Source organism: Schistocerca gregaria, chromosome 1 (assembly GCF_023897955.1).
Source record: "Schistocerca gregaria isolate iqSchGreg1 chromosome 1, iqSchGreg1.2, whole genome shotgun sequence".
Classification (NCBI taxonomy): Eukaryota; Metazoa; Arthropoda; class Insecta; order Orthoptera; family Acrididae; genus Schistocerca; species Schistocerca gregaria.
This window is the reverse complement of record NC_064920.1, coordinates 1,160,106,707-1,160,129,400: the sequence shown is the minus strand read 5'-3', so window position 1 is coordinate 1,160,129,400 and position 22,694 is coordinate 1,160,106,707. Positions and strand designations below refer to the sequence as shown.

Below are 22,694 nucleotides of genomic sequence, written 5' to 3'. Positions count from 1 at the left end.
GTTATATTGCTTGTCGGGGCTCAGCATTCACTTGCTGAGTACGGGCTTGGCGACCCTGGGGTCCTGGGCTGAGGACTGGTCAGCGCCGCCAGTCTCCTGCCACCGTAACCCCCGGACATGCTTCAGCGACCACCGTACGGCGCGGCGGTGCAATGTTGTATGCTGCGGGGAATGGTAATCTTGGCGTAACTGCCTGGATTGCGAGGAAGGCCAACCTCTATAAAAAACCCTCAATCTTTCGGTGTGCTCCGCACCTAGAAGATGCATGGCTGTTGGGATGGAACAGTCGCAAGCGGGCAACCTCTGGGGCACCTGCCACACCCCAGTTGGATAAGGCTTACTCAGGCACACGGGGCTCGGTCTGAGCGGACCTTTAGTTCCCTAGCTGCTCATGGGACCGCAATGGACCTTTCGACCTCTACATTTCCCCCTGCCAGTGACTTGGGTGGGCCACTGGTAGGAAAACACACCCCATCGAAAAAGCGGCTACGCGCTGCGAGTCCTCCAGTGCCTGGTGTTGTTAGAGATTTAACAGACTGTCGTAATGGAGCACATGCTGATAATCAGAATGTGATTTTGATTATTAAACAGAAGGAGGGTAGCTTTGAGAGGGTTTCTCCCTTTCACATCCACAAGGGTCTTGAGGGAATTGCAGGAACACTGAAATCTGTTAAGCGACTGCGCAATGGGACTCTGTTAGTTGAGACTTCTAGTTCCCGTCAAGTCGCTTCCCTTCAGAAAGTAAACTGTATAGGAGAGTACGCTATCGAGACCGAGCTCCACTCCACTTTGAATTATTGTAAGGGTGTTGTGATGTGTAGGGACTTTGTCGACGTGCAGCATATAATGAAACAAGTCGATGGGGACCTCGTCAAATCTGACTTGTTTATTCTCACGTTCAGTTGCCCGAGACTCCCAGAGCATGTTAAAGCGGGGTTCTTATGTTTGCCAGTACGGCCATATTTCACCAACCTAATGCGCTGTTTTAAATGTCGGCACTTTGGGCATACTACATTGGGGCGTAATGGGATAGCCACTTGTGGTAAATGTGGTCAGCCTGCCCATGACGGAGCCGATTGTTCATCGCCTATGAAGTGCGTGAATTGCTCTGGGAGTCATCCTGTCTGGAGCCGGATCTGCCCCATCTACCTCGAAGAACGGAAGGTACAGGAGATTAAAACATCTAAGCGCATCCCCTATGGTGAGGCCAAGAAGCTCTTTAAGGCCATGCAACCTCCTGTGTTTTCAACATCTTTCGCTTCCGCTCTGAAAAAACTGGTACAAATGGCCACTGTTGCTACGCAAACGGAGGTTGCTAATGTTAGCATTAATACCTGCGTTTGCCAGTGCACTTGTTGCAACCTGCGGTTCTCCCCACTACGTAGGACAAGGCCGTGGTTGCTGACATTGGGGTACTTCCTGCCTCTCCCCATATGGCGCCTTCTGTCCAGGCGAGTAAAACCCCCAACTGTTGACAAGGCTCTGCATTCTAAGCTCCCCAAGACAAAGATGCCGAAGGTGAAAGTTTTGCCACCTGAGGAGACTAGTCAGGGTCGGTCCGATGACGAGGCCATCATACTGTCTGACATCTCCCGTGGGTCGTCATCAGAGCTTATGGACATTGATGTCGACCGGGGGCGATCTTCTCACCCCAGGAATAAATCTCCGGCCAGTACAGGCTCTTCTCCAAAGCACAGAGGCAGGGTGAAAGTTCAGCCACCCTGATCACTGGCTCCCATATTACAGTGGAACCTGAATGGGTTCAGGATGCATGTGGCCGAATTACAACTCCTTGGACGAGAGTGCCCTTTGTGCTTATGTCTCCAAGAGACACATTTTCGGGCCACTGATGCTCCTTCTTTATGGGGCTATACCGTATATCGAAAAGATGATCTGACAGGGGAAAGGGCAAAGGGCAAAGGGTGGTGTTGCGGTTTTTGTCCATGACATGCACCCCTCATCTGAGCTCCCTCTCATTACGGACTTTCAAGCAGTTGCAGTTGACATTCTTGTGGGTTGGAGGCTCACAGTCTGTTCAGTTTATTTACCGCCTCCGGATGCAATAGACTCTGAGGCTCTCGCAGACCTTATTAGCCAACTCCCCTGCCCATTTCTTCTTCTGGGGGACTTCAATGCTCATAATGTCTTATGGGGCTCTCCGCATTCTGGAAAGCCTCATGATGTCTGAAGATCTGTGCATCCTCAACTCTGGTGCTCCCACTCATTTCTGTACTGTCATCGGCTATTGACCTTTCCTTTTGCTCTCCAGCACTCACGGATTCTGCTCTGTGGGAGGCTGCTGCTGACCTCCATTCTAGTGACCACTTCCCCCTTTGGATTCGCCTCCTGGATGAGGCTGTGGTATTACCAGTGCTGCCCCGGTGGCACCTCTGCAGAGCTGACTGGACACTTTTCAGCCAACTGGCTGTTTTGGAACACCACGCCAGCGTCCACGAATGGGTAGACCATGTTACAGCTGTGATCTTCCATGCTGCTAAATTGTCAATCCCATGGTCATCCCAAGAGGCGTCCTGTCCCTTGGTGGACCACTGAGTGCCGCTCAGCCATCCGAGCCTGCCGTGCAGCTCTGCGCCGCTTCAAGTGCCGTCCCTCAGCTGACAATCTTGCGGCCTTTCGGGTGGCAAGGGCCAAAGCGCGGCGAGTGATTAAAGAGAGTAAACAACGGTCATGGCAATCGTTCTTGAATTCCATCTCTCACTCCACTAGTTCTACGAAAGTATGGGAAGCCATCAGGAGGATTTCCAGGAAACTCAGCTAACTACCTGCCACGGCATTGCTGCATCAGGGATGTCTCCTCATGGCGCCGAGAGACATTGCCCAGACACTGGCCATGTATTTTGCGGACTCTACCGCCACTATTAACTGTGATCCAGATTTCTGCCGCTACCGCACTGCCCTTGAGAGGGGTCACTTGGACTTCCGGTCTCTAAATTGTGAACCCTACAACTGCCCCTTCACAATGTGGGAACTGGATTCGGCGCTGTCTGTGGCTCATGATACTTACTGCACCTGGTCATGATAAAATCCGGTACAGCATGTTGTGGCACTTGTTGCTGCCATCCAAGGAAGTTCTCCTGAACTGTTTTAATATGATATGGTTATCCGGCACTTACCCTGACTCGTGGAGGGAGGCGATTTTGATTCCCCTTCTCCAACCGGGGAAAGACCGAACGCATCCCAGTAGTTATCAAAGTATTGCTTTGACGAGTTGTGTTGGGAAGACGTTGGAACGCATGGTCAACCGTTGCCTGGTTTGGCTGCTCGAGACCAGGCAGCTCCTTAGACCCTCTCAGTGTGGCTTTCGGAGATGTCGTTCCACTATAGAAACTTGACCCTGCTTGAGGCCGCCATCCAGCAGGCCTTCCTACGTAACCAGCATTGTCTAGGTGTATTCTTTGACATTAATAAGTTGTATGACACTACTTGGCACCGCCTTATCCTCAATCAACTCCATGAGTGGGGCTTTCGTGGCCGTCTCCTCATCTTCATTCGGTCCTTTCTTTCACAGCGCTTCTTTCGGTATCTGGTTGGTAATGTGCTATCTGATTTGTATGTGCAGGAGAATGGTGTTCCTCAGGGCAGCGTTTTAAGTGTCACCCTCTTTGTTGTCGCTGTTAACAGTATCACGTCCACTATCTGGAGTCCTGCCCAATGCTCCTTGTTTGTGGACGATTTTGCTGTTTTCTGTTCTTCCTCCAGTCTTGTCACTGCTAGTCGGCAGTTAGAGGCATGGACTGCAAAGACAGGTTATACCTTTCCTGCAGACAAATGTGTGTGTGTTCATTTTAATCGTTGGTTACCTCCCCTGAATTGCGTCTGAGGGACACCGTCCTTCCTTTTAGAGACACTGTGAGGTTCTGGGCCTCACTTTTGATTCCAAGTTGTCGTGGTTGCCTCACCTTAAATACCTCATGGTGCGGGCCCTGAAGGCACTGAATATTTTGAAGTGTCTGAGCCATCGGTCCTGGGGAGCAGATCGGGTGCATCTGCTGCAGTTTTATAGGGCTTTTGTCAGATCGCGTCTTGAGTATGCTTGCACCGTGTATGGGTCAGCAAGGCCTTCGTGTCTGAAGATTCTTGACGCAGTACACCATGAGGGTATCAGGCTGGCCACTGGTGCCTTCTGTACCAGTCCCATCCCCAGCCTGTGTGCTGAGGCAGGGGAACCGCCACTCGCCATCCGGCAGAAACTCCTCATGGTGCGACGGGTGTGTCATTTCCTTGCCTGTCCTACCTCCCCTGCATACCCTACCGTTGCCCGACCGCCTATGGAACGTCTCTTTTCCAGTTGTCCCAGGGCAACGAGACCATTTGGGATTCATGCCAATTGCTTGAGTCCCTTGGTGTGGAGCATGTGGCCCCCCAACGACAAGGTTTTACTCGCCTGCCTCCCTGGTTGCTCCAGAGGCCCAGCATCCTTCTAGACTTGTCGGAGTACCAGAGGAGCTACACTCCAGCATTTGTTTTTACCTCCTTATTTTACCATCTTTTACACCAGCATCCGGACCATGTACCTGTATTTATGGATGGCTCTAAACGGGGGTACTCTGTTGGTTGTGCTGTTGTTTTCCCTGATGGAGTCGTCAAGTTACGGTTTCCTGCGACGTTTACCATCTTTGATGCCGAATTGTTTGCGATCTTGCGGGCGTAGGAGCTGATGAGATGTGTTCCCAGTCTTAAGTTCCTCATCTGTTCTGACTCCCTGAGTGCCCTTCAGACAATGCAACACTTGTACCCAGAAGATACGTCGTCCAGAACATCCATGATGCCCTACTCCACCTGCAACAGCAGGGGAAGGAGGTTTCTTTCTGCTGGGTGCCAGGGCATGTGGGTATTAGGGGAAATGAGCTGGCGGATGTGGCTGCCAAAGATGCATGTTCCTTCCCTCAAGTTGTTGAATGTGCCGTCCCCCTGCATGCTGTTACCTCCTTTTTGCGTTTTTGTGTTATGCGTCAATGGGAAGAGGAGTGGCTGGCAGTTGGTGACAGTAAGCTGCACGGCCAAAGAAAACGGAGAAAGAAAACTGGTGTTCTACGGATCGGAGCGGGGAATGTCAGATCCCTTAATCGGGCAGGTAGGTTAGAAAATTTAAAAAGGGAAATGGATAGGTTAAAGTTAGATATAGTGGGAATTAGTGAAGTTGGGTGGCAGGAGGAACAAGACTTTTGGTCAGACGAATACAGGGTTATAAATACAAAGTCAAATAGGGGTAATGCAGGAGTAGGTTTAATAATGAATAGGAAAATAGGAATGCGGGTAAGCTGCTACAAGCAGCATAGTGAACGCATTATTGTGGCCACAGTAGACATGAAGTCCACGCCTACTACAGTAGTACAAGTTTATATGACAACTAGCTCTGCAGATGACAAAGAAATTGAAGATATGTATGACGAAATAAAAGAAATTATTCAGATAGTGAAGGGAGACGAAAATTTAATAGTCGTGGGTGACTGGAATTCGGTAGTAGGAAAAGGGAGAGAAGAAAACGTAGTACGTGAATATGGATTGGAGGTAAGAAATGAAAGAGGAAGCTGCAGAGAGCACAACATAATCATAGCTAACACTTGGTTCAAGAATTATAAAAGAGGGTTGTATACATGGAAGAAGCCTGGAGATACTGACAGATTTCAGATAGATTATATAATAGTAAGACAGAGATTTAGGAACCAGGTTTTAAATTGAAAGATATTCCCATGGGCAGATGTGGACTCTGACCACAATCAGTTGGTTATGAACTGTAGATTAAAACTGAAGAAACTGTAAAAAGGTGGGAATTTAAGGAGATGGGACCTGGATAAACTGAAAGAACCAGAGGTTATACAGCATTTCAGGGAGAACATAAGGGAACGATTGACAGGAATGGGGGAAAGAAATACATTAGAAGAAGAATAGGTAGCTCTGGGGGATGAAGTAGTGAAGGCAGCAGAGGATCAAGCAGGCAAAAAGACGAGGGCTAGTAGAAATCCTTGAGTAACAGAAGAAATATTGAATTTAATTGATGAAAGGAGAAAATATAAAAACACAGTAAATGAAGGAGGCAAAAGGGAATACAAACATCTCAAAAATGAGATTGACAGGAAGTGCAAAATGGCTAAGCAGGGATGGCTAGAGGACAAATGTAAAGATGTAGAGGCTTATCTCACTAGGGGTAAGATAGATACTGCCTACAGGAAAATTAAAGAGACCTTGGGAGAAAGGAGAGCCACTTGTATGAATATCAAAAGCTCAAATGGAAACCCAGTTCGAAGCAAATAAGGGAAAGCAGAAAAGTGGAAAGAGTATATAGAGGGTCTATACAAGGGCGATGTACTTGAGGACAATATTATGGAAATGAAACAGGATGTAGATGAAGATGAAATGGGAGATACTATACTGCATGAAGAGTTTGACAAAGCACTGAAAGACCTGAGTCGAAACAAGGCCCTGGGAGTAGACAACATTCCATTGGAACTACTGACGGCTTTGGGAGAGCCAGTCCTGACAAAACTCTACCATCTGGTGAGCAAGATGTATGAGACAGGTGAAATACCCTCAGACTTCAAGAAGAATATAACAATTCCAATCAGGTGTTCACAGATGTGAAAATTACCGATCTTACAGTTTAATAAGTCACAGCTGCAAGATACTAATGTGAATTCTTTACACACAAATGGAAAAACTGGTAGAAGCTGGCCTTGGCATAGATCAGTTTGGATTCCACAGAAATATTGGAACATGTGAGGCAATACTAACCCTACGACTTATCTTGGAAGCTAGATTAAGGAAAGGCAAACATACGTTTCTAGCATTTGTAGACTTAGAGAAAGCTTTTGACAATGTTGACTGGATTACCCTCTTTCAAATTCTAAAGGTGGCAGGGGTAAAACACAGGGAGTGAAAGGTTATTTACAATTTGTACAGAAACCAGATGGCAGTCATAAGAGTCGAGGGGCATGAAAGGGAAGCAGCGGTTGAGAAGAGAGTGAGACAGGGTTGTAGCGTGTCGCTGATGTTATTCAATCTGTATATTGAGCAAGCAGTAAAGGAAACAAAAGAAAAATTCAGAGTAGGTATTAAAATACATGGAGAAGAAATAAAATCTTTGAGGTTCGCTGATGACATTGTAATTCTGTCAGAGACAGCAAAGGACTTGGAAGAGCAGTTGAACGGAATAGACAGTGTCTTGAAAGGAGGATATAACATGAACATCAACAAAAGCAAAATGATGATAATGGAATGTAGTCGAAATAAGTTGGGTGATGCTGAGGGAATCAGATTAGGAAATGAGACACTTAAGGTAGTAAAGGAGTTTTGCTATTTGAGGAGCAAAATAACTGATGATGGTCGAAGTAGAGAGGATATAAAATGTAGACTGGCCGTGGCAAGGAAAGCGTTTCTGAAGAAGAGAAAATTGTTAACATCGAGTATAGATTTAAGTGTCAGGAAGTCGTTTCTGAAAGTATTTGTATGGACTGTAGCCATGTATGGAAGTGAAACATGGACGATAAATAGTTTAGACAAGAAGAGAATAGAAGCTTTCGAAATGTGGTGCTACAGAAGAATGCTGAAGATTAGATCGGTAGATCACATAACTAATGAGAAGGTATTGAATAGAATTGGGGAGAAGAGGAGTTTGTGGCAAAACTTGACAAGAAGAAGGGACCTGTTGGTAGGACATGTTCTGAGGCCTCAAGGGATCACAAATTTAGCATTTGAGGGCAGCGCGGAGGGTTAAAAATCGTAGAGGGAGACCAAGAGATGAATACACTAAGCAGATTCAGAAGGATGTAGGTTGCAGTAGGTACTGGGAGATGAAGAAGCTTGCACAGGATAGAGTAGCATGGAGAGCTGCATCAAACCAGTCTCAGGACTGAAGACAACAACAACAACAACATATGGATCCAGTTATGTAATAATTTTTTGTCAAATATCATCCCATTGTGTCATCAAAAGATATATCCAGTGAAATTATTCTGGGGCAAGTGAAAAGATCTTAACTCGTCAGCAAGAGGCTGTGTTTTGGAAAAAAAAAAAAATTCGCTCGCAGTACTTTTTTTTTGTAATTATCTTTTAACAGTGTACTTTGACTAATGTTTTTGGTTTGAAAAAACGCTATCTTTGAAGTGAAATTCTGTAAATTTTGTCGGATATAATCAATTATTGCATCAAGTGCAAAATCTTATATCATTTTTATAGTTATATTGGTAAGATAATAAATTAAATTATATTCCTCTTTCCCTCTCTGGCTATCCTGATTCAGGTTTCCCAAGATTTCTCTAACTCACTCATGGCAAATTCCAGGATGCTTCCTTTGAAAGGGCATGGCTGACTTTCTTCCCATCCTTGAAACAATCCGAGCTTGTGCTTCTTTCTGAAGACCTCGATGTTGATGGGATTTTATACCCTACTCTTCTTTCATTTTCTTTTCCTTGCCTCTCACCATCAGAGCAGGTAGGTCTCTCTCAATATGGGGCCTGAGTGAGCTGCCCCTACTTTCCAATATTATGCTACCTATCCCTTTTACCTCCATGATTAACAAACAATTCTGAAAATGAAGTATACTTTTTTCCTCTGTTAAATGTGTGTATTGGCAGTACATGGGCTTTCAGCTAATGAAGGTAAGTAAGAGCATTATATTTCTGTGTAGATTTACAAATAATATAATATTTGAGTCTTAAGTAGTTTGATGTCACTGTGAATCCGTATCAACTGACACAGTCAAATAACTATATATTAAAACCACTTACAATAAGTTACCTCAACCTGCAAATATATTGTTGTAACTGACTTTTCACTCTGTTGCTCTGAAAGGTAAAATTTTCTTCAACTTGACTTTCAGCAATATTGAGTATTGTAAAGTTATTGATCTAAGCTAATTATAACAAACTGCGGAATATCTTCTGTAATTTCACATCTGTGGTTCTAATTCTTCTAGTGCCCGCATGTTTGATGGAAACTTCAGTGATTTGGCGAAGCAGATTACAGATACGTGATTGAAGCATATTGGATTTTAAATGACTGCAGCAAATAAGTTTATTAACAGACATTTTTCAAATTACATTATTTACTGGAAAATTTGCCATGCATACTAATATACAAATATATAACCACAATACGTATGTCTTTCATTTGTAGCGATTTGTATGTCTATAGTTTAGTTATTTACCTGTGTCTATGCATGTTTTGTGGCGGTGTGGGGAGAGGAGGGGGGGCTGGAGGTTCTTTGCTCTGACTGATACTCAGTTTTATCACGAAATTCATCTGTAGTACAGAAGTTATCAAGAAGATACAATTTTAATCAATCATTACAAATAAAACAGTAGATACAAAATAGAGAAAGTACAGTAGTGGATCTGTGCAAACTGTGTTCAACAGTCATTTTAATTTCTCTACACTGGAAATTACTTGAACAATATAATATGGCCTTTCCTTAAATTCATTGTCAGCCAGGCTTGTATTATAAATGAACTGTCTGGCCTCATAGCAGAAAACTTAAGGGCAGGAGCCACCATCATGAGTGGTAAAATTCCAGTGATTACAGGTGTCAGAGCACCACCTTTTTTAAGGATACGAAGGACAGCAAAAAATAAAGTTTTTGAGAGGTTAGGTTTGAAAGAAACGTTCAGTTTGACAAAGAAACCAAACAGCTTAATTCTGACATATTGCATCATCACAAATACGTTCATTAAAAATTTTCAATAATGATCAGAAATTTTATTTCCACACAGTTTTATCTCAGTTATTGTGAAATGCCAGCTGTCTCCATTGCAACAAAATAGTCAAAGACTAAGAAGTAAAATTAATAAACGTCCCACTTTCAATGGTGAATTCTTCATCAAACTAAGTTGACACGAAATGAAATGATAGTGTGGTTTTTTTGGCCAGGAGGCCCCATTCAGGGAAGTTCGGCCGCCAAGTGCAAGTCTTATTTCAGTTGACGCCACATAGGGCAATTTGTGTGCCAGTGATGAGGATTAAATGATGATGATACAACACATCAACCAGTCCACAAGTGGAGAAAATCTCCAACCTGGCTGGCAATCGAACCCGGGCCCATTGCATGGGAGGCAAGCACATTACCACTCAGCTAAGCAGGCAGACTGAGTTGACATAATCTGCCTCTTTTAACATCTTGTGACCACTGGCATAAATGTGCTAAGTGTTATAAGATTTAGGTTAGAATCACACTTCTTTAGAGCAGAAATGGAGAAAGGAGAAGTTATTATATTCATCAGGAATTGTCATAAATTGAAGAACATAGACATTCATGAATTTTGCCTAGAGAAACATACATAATTGTGCAATAAAAGTAGAATTTCACAATAAATCCTTCCTAGCAGTAAGTATAAATCGAGCACCTGCAGGTAATTTTAATCCATTTGTAAATAACCCTAAAACATTAGTGTTCTATTTAACAGGAAAAAAAACACCCACCAAAGAAATAGGGGTTACTGGTCATTTTAATGTAGATTTTTCTTAAAAACTCTTCCAGTAAGAATATATTACATTCAGTAACACTATCAGTCAATTTAATTTCTACTGTAATCTTCCCAACTTGTATGGCTAATTACTCAGAAATGGCGACTGATAATATCTTTGTAGAAATATCTAATGGAAAAAAAAAATTAAACTCACCATACAAAAACTAACTTACCCCTAAGAAATAATTACAAGCATTCTGTTAGACAGTGTAATTCCTCCCCTAGAGTTGATAACTACCTGCACTCAGTTAGGAAGTGAGTGCACAAGGTTGTGCAGGTACGCTGGATCCAGGTTAAGCCATTTTCTGAGGTTTTGATTGTGAAATTCCATTACATTGTGGGAGTGTTGATGTCGGTGTTTTACTCACTGTTACAACATGTCCTACAAATTTTCTGTGGGATTTAAATCAAGTGATTTTTCAGGCTAATCAAGATGTAATAGGGTACTGGAGTGTTCAGAAAACCAATCACTTATTCTTCCAGCTTAATAAACATTGCTGTTGTCACCTTTGTGCACCTGTGTGAGCAATGGTATCTTGTGCAGTGACTGACATTAAATGCTCATTGCATGCACTTGCTATCCCAATGGTCTCTCCCTGATAGATTGGGATGGACCTTCATTCAATGCCTGCAGTAATTTCTGTCAGATTTGGAAGCAATTTTGATTAACAAGCTTTGAAATGTGTCTCCAGTCGCTCTCAATCGGGATCTTTTTCTGACCACAATTCTGATATTGTATTTTGTGACCAGGTGTGTTACACAACTTTCACACTCATATGGCCATCAATCAGTAGGGCCACACATGATTGCATCTTTTTGACACTTTGTTACATCCTGATCTTTACCTTCATTTCTGTACAATGTCCACTTGAAACATAACTGGCTCTCTCATTGCTACTGTCTTATGCTCACATAGAGGCAGTGTGCTCGTGGTTGAGCATGTGACTATCGCTACACCAACTGTAAAGGCTTACCAATTCATCTGTGCCTGCACCCTGGAGTGATTAATTTTTGTGGTCTTTTGTTACAAAACTGGTACCCAGTGGCCTCTCAGACCATATCATTCCTCAAAGACATATACTACAGTGATGTATACAGTGCTCATGGCATGAATGTAAAATGCAATACTTTTGTTAATAATATCTTTACCTTGTTTGAAAATTAAGAGGAAAAGGACACTGTATCTGTCAGTTGAAACAACCCTGATGTTGGTGCTATAGCTCATTAAAAGGCATACTGCAAAATGTTAAAGATAGTAATATAGACATCAAAACAAATGCATTATGAAAAGTAGTCAATAATATCAGATAACAAAATAAACAGAAGAGGAATATAGTGAAGGAGGAGACAGGTAAAACCAGATGTGAAGAGGAACAGATTGTGTTAAGTTAGTTAGTTAGTTATATTACTTGTTCCATGGATCATGAACACGATTCTTTCGTAATGATGTGGAACGTGTCAAAGTACACAAGATTCATTTATCCCAAATAATCATTGTTAGTCTTATATACGGTACAATTGTTAATGCTTACTGTATTTCTTTGGCCTATGTCTAAAAATTCATCTGTGGAGTAGAAGGAGTTGTCATTCAGGAATTCCCTTAACTTACTTTTGAATGCCGATTGGTTGTCTGTCAGACTTTTGAAATTGTTTGGCAATTGACCAAAAATCTTTGTGGCAGTATAATTCACCCCCTTTTGTGCCAATGTCAAATTTAATGAACGGTAGTGAAGGTCACCCTGTCTCCTAGTATTGTAGCTGTGGACTGAGCTATTAATTCTGAAGTGATCTGGGTTACTAACAACAAATTTCATTAGGCTGTATATATATTGTGAAGCTACTGGCAATATCCCTAATTCTTTAAATAATTGTCTACAAGATGATCTTGGATGACCCCCAGACATTATTCTGATAACACGTTTTTGTGCAATAAATACCTTCTTTCTTAGTGATGAATTGCCCCAAAAGATGATTCCGTAAGAAAGCAACGAATGAAAATATGCATGGTAGGCTAACTTACTGATGTGCTTGTCTCCAAAATTTGCAATGACACTAATAGCATAGGTAGCTAAGCTCAATCGTTTCAGTAGATTGTCAATGTGTGTCTTCCAGTTTAAATTCTGATCAATACAGACACCCAGAAATTTTGAACAATCTGCTTTAGCTAAAGATTTTCCCCCACACTCTATATTTATTTCCGGTGTTATGCCTTTCCCTGTACTGAACTGTATGTACAGTGTTTTTTCAAAGTTCAATGAAAGTCCATTTGTGGAAAACCACCTAATAACTCATTGAAAAACATTATTTGCATTTTCCTCAGCTGATTCTTGCTTTTTAGGCTTGATTACAATACTTGTGTCATCTGCAAAGAGAACCAAGTTTGCATCTTCATGAATATAATTAAGCAAGTCATTAACATATATTAAAAACAATAAAGGCCCCAAGACAGAACCCTGTGGTACCCCATTCTTGATACATCCCCAGTCTGAATAATCTGATGCCCTTTGTGTACTATGTGGGTTTACTGTTTCAACCTTCTGGATTCTACCAGTTAAATATGAAGTGAACCATCTGTGTACTGAACCATTCATTCCATAGTACTTCAGCTTATCTAAGAGGATTTCATGATCCACACAATCAAAAGCCTTAGAGAGATCACAGAAAATCCCAATTGGTGATGTTCTACTATCCAGAGCATTTAAAATGTGATCAGTGAAAGCGTGTATAGCACTATCTGTTGAAACAGCTTTCTGAAAACCGAACTGACATTTTGTTAAAACATTATTCCCACTAATGTGTAAAGTTACTCTTGAGTACATTACTTTTTCAAACACTTTTGAGAAGGATGTCAGAAGTGAAATAGGACAATAATTGTTGACGTCTGTGTTGTCACCTTTTTTATACAAGGGTTTAACTATGGCATATTTCAATCTGTCAGGAAATATTCCCTGATTCAATGAGCTATTACATATGTGGCTAAGAACTCGACTTATCAGGTGTGGACAAGATTTTAGTATTCTATTGGAGATACCATCAGTTCCATGTGAGTTTTTATTCTTAAGTGAATTTATTATTTTCTTAATTTCAGACGGTGAGGTGGGTAGGATTTCAGTTTCATTTGTTTGCACCGGGAATGCCTCTTTCATATAGAGTTCTGCCCTATCTGGTGAGCAGCTGGTGCCTATATTTTCCACATTTATAAAATGATTTTTAAAAATATTTTCAACCTGTGATTTTTCATTTATAAGCTTTTCATTGTGCTTAACAGTAATACTGTTGTCCTGTGACCATGGTTGCCCTGTTTCCCTTTTAACTATATTCCATATTGTTTTGACTTTGTCATCAGAGGTGCTAATCTCAGACTTGATACACATACTTCTGGATTTTTTTATAACTTTCCTTAATATATTACAATATTTCTTATAATGGTTGAGCTTTTCTTCATCTCGACTTATTCTAGTGTCTTGGTATAGTTCCCATTTCCAGCTACAAGAAATTTTAATCCCTTTAGTCAGCCATGGTTTTTTATCTAGTTTATTTGAATTATGATTCACTAATTTCTTAGGAAAACTGTTTTCAAATATACCCACAAGTTTATCATGGAATAAGTTAAATTTAACATTTGCATCAGGTTCCCGATAAACATCCTCCCAGTCTACCCTTTTCAAGCTTTCCTTAAATTGTTGAATTGTTATATGGTTAATTGGGTGTATTATTTTGTTTGTTTTTTTCACATTACTGTATGGAGCAAAGTCATGAATTGAAAGTAGCTGTGCATCGTGATCAGAAAGCCCGTTCTTAATAGGATAGGTGCTTACTTCTTTTAATTTATCTTGGTCTATGAAAATGTTATCTATCAGGGTGCTACTGTCTTGTACAATACGAGTAGGAAAATCAATGACTGATGTCAGATTGTAAGAGCAAAGTAATGGTTCAAGGTCGTTCTTCTTGCTTGAGTGTTTAAGAAAATCTACGTTAAAATCTCCACAAATAATAATGTGTTTTCCCTTTTCTGTCAGATAACACAGCAAGAGATCTAGGTTTTTAAGAAACATTTGAAAATTTCCAAGTGGGGACCTATACACAGTCACAATTATGAATCTACCACTGTCCAATTTAAGCTCACAAGCGCATACTTCAATGTGCTGTTCTACACAGAATTTTGCGGTTTCTATGTTTTTAAAACTATGTTCCCCCTTAACATAAATGGCAGCTCCTCCTTTCTCCATATTGTCTCTACAAAAATAAGTTGCTAGTTTATACCCATTAATATTTACATTTTCCATTTGTGTAGTTATATGATGTTCAGACAGGCACAGTACATCAACTTCTGTTGTATTTTTAATATTCTCAAAACAAATTATTAGTTCGTCTATTTTGTTCCTTAATCCCCTGATATTTTGGTGAAATATATTAACACAACTGTTTCCTCTACCTTTATTCGAACCATTTATTTTTTTACCTTTAAGAGCTGCCTGTCTGGACATCTTGTTCAACCTATAAAAGGTGCCCCTATGCCCTTTCGGGTCACAGGGGTTTTGCCTTGAGTGCTAGTGGCCCCCTTTAGACGACCTACAGTTAAATCAGCTAATCTATCCTTCCCTAGACTATTTAGGTGCAGGCCATGTCGAGTGTATCCCCATCTCCCAATGCTACCAACAGGCACTGTATAAATATGTGTTTTTGCACCGTCCAGCAGCTGCTCGCTCAACTCTGTTAACTCGCCACACAGAAGGGTTAACTGAGGGCTGATCGTAACGCTGCAATACCTCAAGAATAAATTATACATTGGTAACAGATGTGTGCACTGTTGCAAAAGTTTTTAACAAGCATTTTATAACTTTTATTGAAAATATGAGCTTGTCGGACTCAGAAAATGCTGCCATAGAATATCTCAAATTAGTCATTACTAATTATTTCAGCAATATGAATATGATCCTCACTACACCGGCAGAAGGAATGGGCACCATAAAATCTTTAAAATAAAACATTTCTAGTGGTTATGAAAAAATATCAACAAAGATTATTATGGAGTGTGCTTCTGAGTTTAGCAATACATTAAACTGTTTGTGTAACCAGTCATTTATCAGTGGAACATTTCCTAAATAACTGAAATACACTTAAGTTAAGCCTTTGTTTAAGAAAAAAGGTAAAGAACTGCCGTCAAATTTTGGTCCAGTTACATTTTAGCCAGCAAACTCAGAAATTTTAGAAAAAGTAATTTACAGTTGGCTTCTTAAACCCCAACTGGCTTCTTAACCATCTGTAGTGGACCCGGTGTGATTAGGACCACTACAGAGTAGAAATGGTGGAGTGGTAGGGTGTTGAGCTGTTAGTGCTGGCCACTGTGCAGCAGCACGGTCCTTTCCGTCCCTTTACGACAGACCTTCACCTACCTGTGAACATATACTCAGCAGATCATCAGTAGGGAAGCCGAGTGAAACCTACTGTACTTCGACATGAACCAGGCTGCAATTAAAGTCACTAATCTACGTTTTGGGAGAAAGTTTTCATATGAAATGAAAGGTTGGAAATTTTGTCCTCAGTTAATATATTCTGACACTTAGGTGAACAAGTATTACTGTCAAGCCCGTGCTAGTCTTAACACAGTCACTCACAATCCCTTTCACTCATGTTAGCAAGTTTATGGTGTTGCATTTCCCGAAAATGTAATAGCTACAAAAATACTGGTTGTTTTTGATTGATAATGCTCGCCAAATATTAAGTCTGTCGTTACCAAATGCAGTCACAATTTTTAGCCACTGATCTGCTCAATACGCCACGCGGAATATGTGTCTTTTCTCGTCACAAAATTCACTTAAAAATTCCGAAATTTCTACACACACATCATGCCATCACTTTCCAACACTTTTGATGTATGAAACACTGCTTGATCTGGCAACTTATGGTTTCCATCGGAACTACTACTACACACGTCTGATCTGTTTCAGGCTAGGCTTCCACTCTTCTCTAGAACACTCTAAAGCCTTCCCTACCTGCAGAGAAAGGTGCGCGAAGAATATTGCTTTACCATTGGTCAGTTTACTGAACAGCCAATAGCAAAACAACATTCTCCCACATCAGTCCACGCTTTTCATCCATAACCAATCTCAAAATAGTAAACCTAATGACTGCACTTTTTACCGACGTAATTATCTAATATGCTGAAGTTTTGTTTATGCATAAAGTTATTTACTATTGTTATTTATGCCTGAATTAACTTTCTCTTTACCATAAACTTACTTTACAAATCTATTCTACAAAAATCCCCTTTGTTCATATCCGTACTTCTTCGAAATGTTCCCACACTAAATCCTACTACATAACTCGTTAAACAATTATCTTCATATTAACATTAATCCACACTGACGCATCATTCATACTGCTAAAAAACATTTATAACATTTTACATACACAAAAAGACATAATAATACTTTATGAAAATACCAGAATAGTTTATGAAAAACATTCTATTATTTTAGTGCACTCTACTGGGCACAATCAAAACTAAATCAGTCCCCTATCCAATACTGTCCTCTATCGGCTGATACATAAACTACGTGCGCATCCAGTCTCGCGTCACCATCTGTCACTATCCAGCTCTGAGACACATCTCCCACTTAACCGCCTCCAAGGCAGGATCACTATACTGCGCTAAGCCTCAACTGCTGGCTAGGAAAACTCAGCTGCAGGGTAAAACATCTGCACTACAATAATCAAAATGCTGTGACATCAGTTGCATGTCCATTACAGGAGCATGGACTGTCGGCTGCCCAGTCAGCTGCGGAAGCTTGTAGCAGCGTACTGGACCTATGACACCCATGTCCTGCTTTACTGACACTATTTGCTTCATTTGGCAGAGCATGCCCCAGTTAGCACCGTGTGGCCATGGGTGAGAACTTGCCAACAACCTGAACATCTGCACAGATTGTCATAGAGGTCCACTGCTAACAGATGAAAAGCTCGTACCGGGTAGGGTGGATATCAGCGGTACTACACTGGCCACAAACTGATCCCATCCAGGGCAAAATTTCAGTTGTGACTGCAGAAGCTGGAGATGGTTAATCCATTGTACCTCTCCAAGTAATGGGTGCAGACTTACCCGCCAGTTGGTCTGGTGGAGATGATTGCCCTGACTGGCATTGGCAGCTTGTTGATCGGTAACATGGCAGAGACTTGCGGTGCTGTGGAGGATGCTACCAAACTGTGCATAACTGCACTAGAATAAGAGTATATTTATAATGGATAATGGCAAATTTGTTGTGTTGATACAATGCCCCCAGGCACATACAGATCGACACCTTCATGGCGGAATGGTATGGAAACCTCCCCAGCCAGTTTGTAATGGCACAACTTTTCTGCAACATCGCCAGGATTGTGCAGCTCAGCCTTGTAGTAGGTAAAAAGGTTGCATGTAAAATCACATACCAGTACCTCTGCACCTGCCTTCTCATCCTACATATTGCTGCAGTAAGCTGCTTTTCTCACAGTAATACCCAAAATGAGTTATGGCATAACACATTGGGCAACAAATAATATATACTGATCTTATTGATAACGATTGTTCAGCAGCTGCAGAATATTTCAACAAAGATAAGAAGTCAGTCACCAGCTGCACAAGAAATCCTTTAATTGATTCACTTAACTTATTGACAGTTTAAGCTGTCACATTCAGAAGTGAAATAGGCTCATATCATTGGTAAGCCAATGTCAAAATAAGAATCGGATTGCAGTGCCCTACAAAGCATTGGAAAAAATACAATCTAAAGCAAATATGTTAAAAACAAATCAAAAAATATTGAAAAGCAAAAGTAAAACAGGTTTGCTGAAACAGATGTAAAATACTTAAGCTTAAGAGCCACAACTTACCTTTGTTACAGAATCAATAAAACAGTGACATTACTAAAAATATATGATATGTGTGATGAGTGGCAAAAAATTAACTGACAAATTTCACCTCAGACATACTATGTGCAAAGAAAGTCAACCCCCATACTGATGATGTGAAGGGCATTGAGCATGTGTATATACAAAGTGAGAGAATTAGTGTACATATAAACTGTAACAAATTCTGTGGCAGATGAAGCACAAGTAGGCATAAAACGTTATAAAACCATGTAAAATGATTAACAAAAGACAACAAACCAGGGACTAAGTGTTAAGCAAACACACACAAAAATGACATCATTACTATATAAAGGGAGATAAACGAAGGAAGAGAAACTGTCCAAATTTTATTATCATTTTATGGTGTTGCCATGGGCAACTGGAACAGCAGCAATACGTGTAACTGTTCAGTATGCTGGAGACAAGGCCAGCTGTTGGATCACATTAGCAGGAAACACAAGTAAGTGAACTGCAATCCGCATCAGTAGTGGGAAGTGGACGCCGCTAAGTCAAAGGCATTTGAGGGGCCCCAGTATGTGTTTACACATTAGCCTGCTGTGTGGAAACATGCCTGTAGCATATCTAGAAGCTTATCCAAACTTGGTGTGTGAGAGGTAATAAAGAAATTCAGCATTTAAAAAGTCAGTATGTGACAGTTACACATTAATTTCCTTGACTTAAAATAGTGACTGGTAGATGGAAAAATTAGTTTTGAAATCCACAGGAAATCTAGTATGACAGATGACATCATCTTTGCTTCTTTCTGTCATCCTTTTAGACACAAAATGGCATTTTTGCGTACTATGATTGACTGTTGTTGTTGTGGTCTTCAGTCCTGAGACTGGTTTGATGCAGCTCTCTGTGCTACTCTCATACAGTAAAAGCTGCATGCCCTCAGGAAAAATTACATATATTTGAGGTTCTTCTTAGCCTGCCCACTATTGTCACAGAGATTAACAATCTTATGTACATTGCTTCCAATAATGGGTATTTGGCCAGTCTTGTGCAAAAACTATGTAAGGCTAAAACTAGTAAGCACACCACTGTTTATGCGTAACAAGTGGCCTACAATTGACAGATATCTCAGATCTGAGATATATAAAATTCTACATCTACATACACATATATACTCTGCTAGCCACCGAGCGGTGTATGGTGGAGGACACTATATTCGTGCCAAAGTCATGTTTTCCCCACCCCCTCTGTTCCACTCGCATATCACACGAGGGAAAGACAACTGTCTGAACACCTCAGTACGAGCTCTAATTTCCCTTATCTTTGAATGGTGATCATTGTGTGATTTGAAAGTTGGTGGTAATAATATATGCGCTACAATGCAATATGTGCCTGAGCTTTTACATGGGATGATAGGGAGTGCTTTTAAAGCCTGTTTTTGTGAGCACTTACTCAACAAAGATGGTGAGAATTCTTGCAAGTCAACTTCTGCAGTCTTAACACTGAAAAACTCTATTCAATATGGAAATTTTACAAAAAGATGTGAAATGAATCTGTTAGAAGAAACTGAAATTTATAAACATTCCTACCTTAACTCTAAGGATTTGCTGTATGATCAACTTGAACTGAAGAACAGATTGTCTTTTGATTGTGTAGCTTAAATAATTTACAGTGACCTACTGTATGTCTGACTCTGACTACACAGTTGAAGCTGGCTTGCTCACAGATTTTACTTTATCTTTTTTATCCAGTATGTTCTAATGGCTTTTGTGTAAGATAATCTTTTTACATTCTGACAATTTCTTCTAGGCATAACCATGTATGTTTCATGTGTAATACCTTTCAAGATATACTAGCTCCCACATATAACATTTTACTTGGTATCTAGATATGTTTTCACGTGGTATCTAGATATGTTACAGGCATGTTTTCACACAGCATGTTAACTTGTAAACATGTGCTATGGCCTCTCACACATCTTCAATTCGGTAGTGTCCACTTCCTGCTATCAAAGTCAAACTGCAGCTGACTTAATTGTGTTTCCTGCGAATGTGATCCAACAGCTGGGCTTGTCTCCAGCATACTGAACAGTTCCACCTATTGCTGCTGTTCCAGTCACCCATGGCAACACCATAAAATGATAATAAAATTTGAACAGTTTCTCTTACTTCGTTTATCTCCCTTTATATAGTAATGATGTCATTTTTATGTGTGTGTTTGCTTAACACTTGGTCCATGGTTTATTGTCTTTTGTTAATCATTTTACATGATTTTATAAGGTTTAATGCCTACTTGTGCTTCAGCTGACGCAGAATTTATTACAGTTTATATGTACACTAATTCTCCCACTTTGTATATTTGTGTGTTCAATGCTATTCAAGTCATCAGTATGGCTGTTGACTTTCTTTGCACATAGTATGTATGATGTGAGATTTGACAGTTAATTGTTTGCTGTTCATCACACACATCATTTATTTTTTGTGATGTCACTGTTTTACTGATTCTTTAGCAAAGGTATGTTTTGGCTCTTAAGCATAACTATTTAACATCTGATTCAGCAAACCTGTTTTACTTCTGCTGTTCAATATTTGTAGGTTTGTTTTTAACATATTTCTTTATGTATTTTTTCCAATCCTTTGTAGGACACTACCAACCGATTCTTCACACGGTGTCAAGAGGGTGCTGAGAATACCAGATTTCGGGCATTACCTCTCACTACGGACAATGCTGTAGCCTATTGCCTTCACTTAATGACCAAGAGCAATGGCGTCAGTGTAGAGTTGTCAGTGTTAACAGCCAAGCAACCTGTGTGAAATAACCACAGAAATCAATATGAGATGTACGATAAACATATCCATTAGGACTGTGCAGCGAAATTTGGCATCAATGGGCAAATGCCAGTGGATGACCAATGCTAGTGTCTTTGCTACCAGTGCAACATCACCTGCTGTGCCTCTCCAGGGCTTGTGACCATATTGATTAGACCTTGGATGATTGGAAAACTGCGGCCTGGTCAGATGTGTACCGATTTCATTTGGTAAGAGGCAATGGTAGAGTTTGAGTGTAACACAGACCCCACAAAGCCATGGACCCAGGCTCTCAACAAGGTACTGTGCAAGCTGATAGAAGTAGACCTCAATTTCCAAGATTGTTTACCATCGACTTTCGTGATTAACGATGTGTCAGACACAATAATGGGTGTGGATTTCTTGTTTCATTAACCAGCTCGACAGCATCCATCGGGGTAAACAGAGCATTAAAGGCACCCTAGGACGTGGTTCTCCGCCTACAGACAACAAGTGACACCACTGTAGCAAACTGCAAATCTGTGCAGTGTGCGCAGACAGTTAAGCACATCACGGTCCATCATATCAGAACTACACAGGGTCAACCAGTAGCTTAGTGCCCATGCCGATTAGCCCCTGATTGCTTCACCACAGTGAAGGCAGAATTCAAAGAACTCTTGCACTCAGGACTCGTCCGTAGATCCGACAGCCCATGGTCATCACGACTTCATCTAGTCGCAAAGAAAGGTGGGATCTGGAGACCATGTGGAGACCACCAAGCACTCAATACCCATGCTATTCCCAATTGCTATCTGTTACCACATATTAGGGATTTTATGCATGCATGACCATTTTTAGTGTCAGTGAATGCCAGAAAGCATATCACCAGATGCTGGTAGCGCCTCCTGATATACTGAAGACGGTTATCACAACACCATTCAGCTTATTTGAATACTTCAGTATGCCATTTGGTTTGAAAAAGTGGCACAAACTTGGCAATGGTTCATTGACGGAGTACTAAGTGGTTTACCATATTGTTTCGCATACCCTGATGATATCCTGGTCTTTTCGGCAACCATGAAATTGCACAAACTGTTTACCAACGCATTGATGCATATGGCATTTCAGTCAATAAATCAAAGTATTTATTTTGATGATGTCAGGTGCCATTCTTGGGCTACTCAGTAACAGCATCCATTTCCGGCTACAAGTGGAAGCCAGGCCATTCAAGGTTTTCACAGACCACAAGCCAATTACTTTTGCTTTCAGTTGTGTCTGCAGCAAATACAACCTGCTGGTGAACATTTGCGAGTTTGGTGTGATGTATCACAGGGAAAACCAAGACCTTTTGTACCTAAGAAATTGCAGTGGCAATTATTCGACAGCACCCAGGGGCTGGCTCATCTGGGAATAATTGCCAGCATCAAACCGATGACGGACAGTTTCGTGTGGCCAGATATAAAGAAGGGCTGCAGTAGTTGGGCTAAAACATGCTTAGAGTGTCAGAGGGCCAAGGTTGGATGACACATGCACAAAGTGATAGACTTTCCACTTATGACGCAACCTTTCACACATGTGCACCTGC

General features: G+C 41.0%; 1 protein-coding gene across 2 annotated transcripts in view; it reads left to right on the top strand.

The window, feature by feature from the left end:
* The window catches only part of LOC126284120 (uncharacterized), a 424,622-nt gene that overhangs the window by 177,858 nt on the left and 224,070 nt on the right, over nucleotides 1-22,694 (top strand). The window contains exon 5 of one of the 2 annotated variants that reach the window (XM_049982851.1): nucleotides 8,936-9,113. The exons of the other annotated variant lie outside the window; for it this stretch is intronic. Within the exon in view, the coding sequence (XP_049838808.1) occupies nucleotides 8,936-8,993 (58 nt within the window). The 3' untranslated portion in view covers nucleotides 8,994-9,113. Of the gene's footprint in view, nucleotides 1-8,935; nucleotides 9,114-22,694 lie in introns of those variants that run through there. 2 annotated transcript variants of the gene reach the window in all.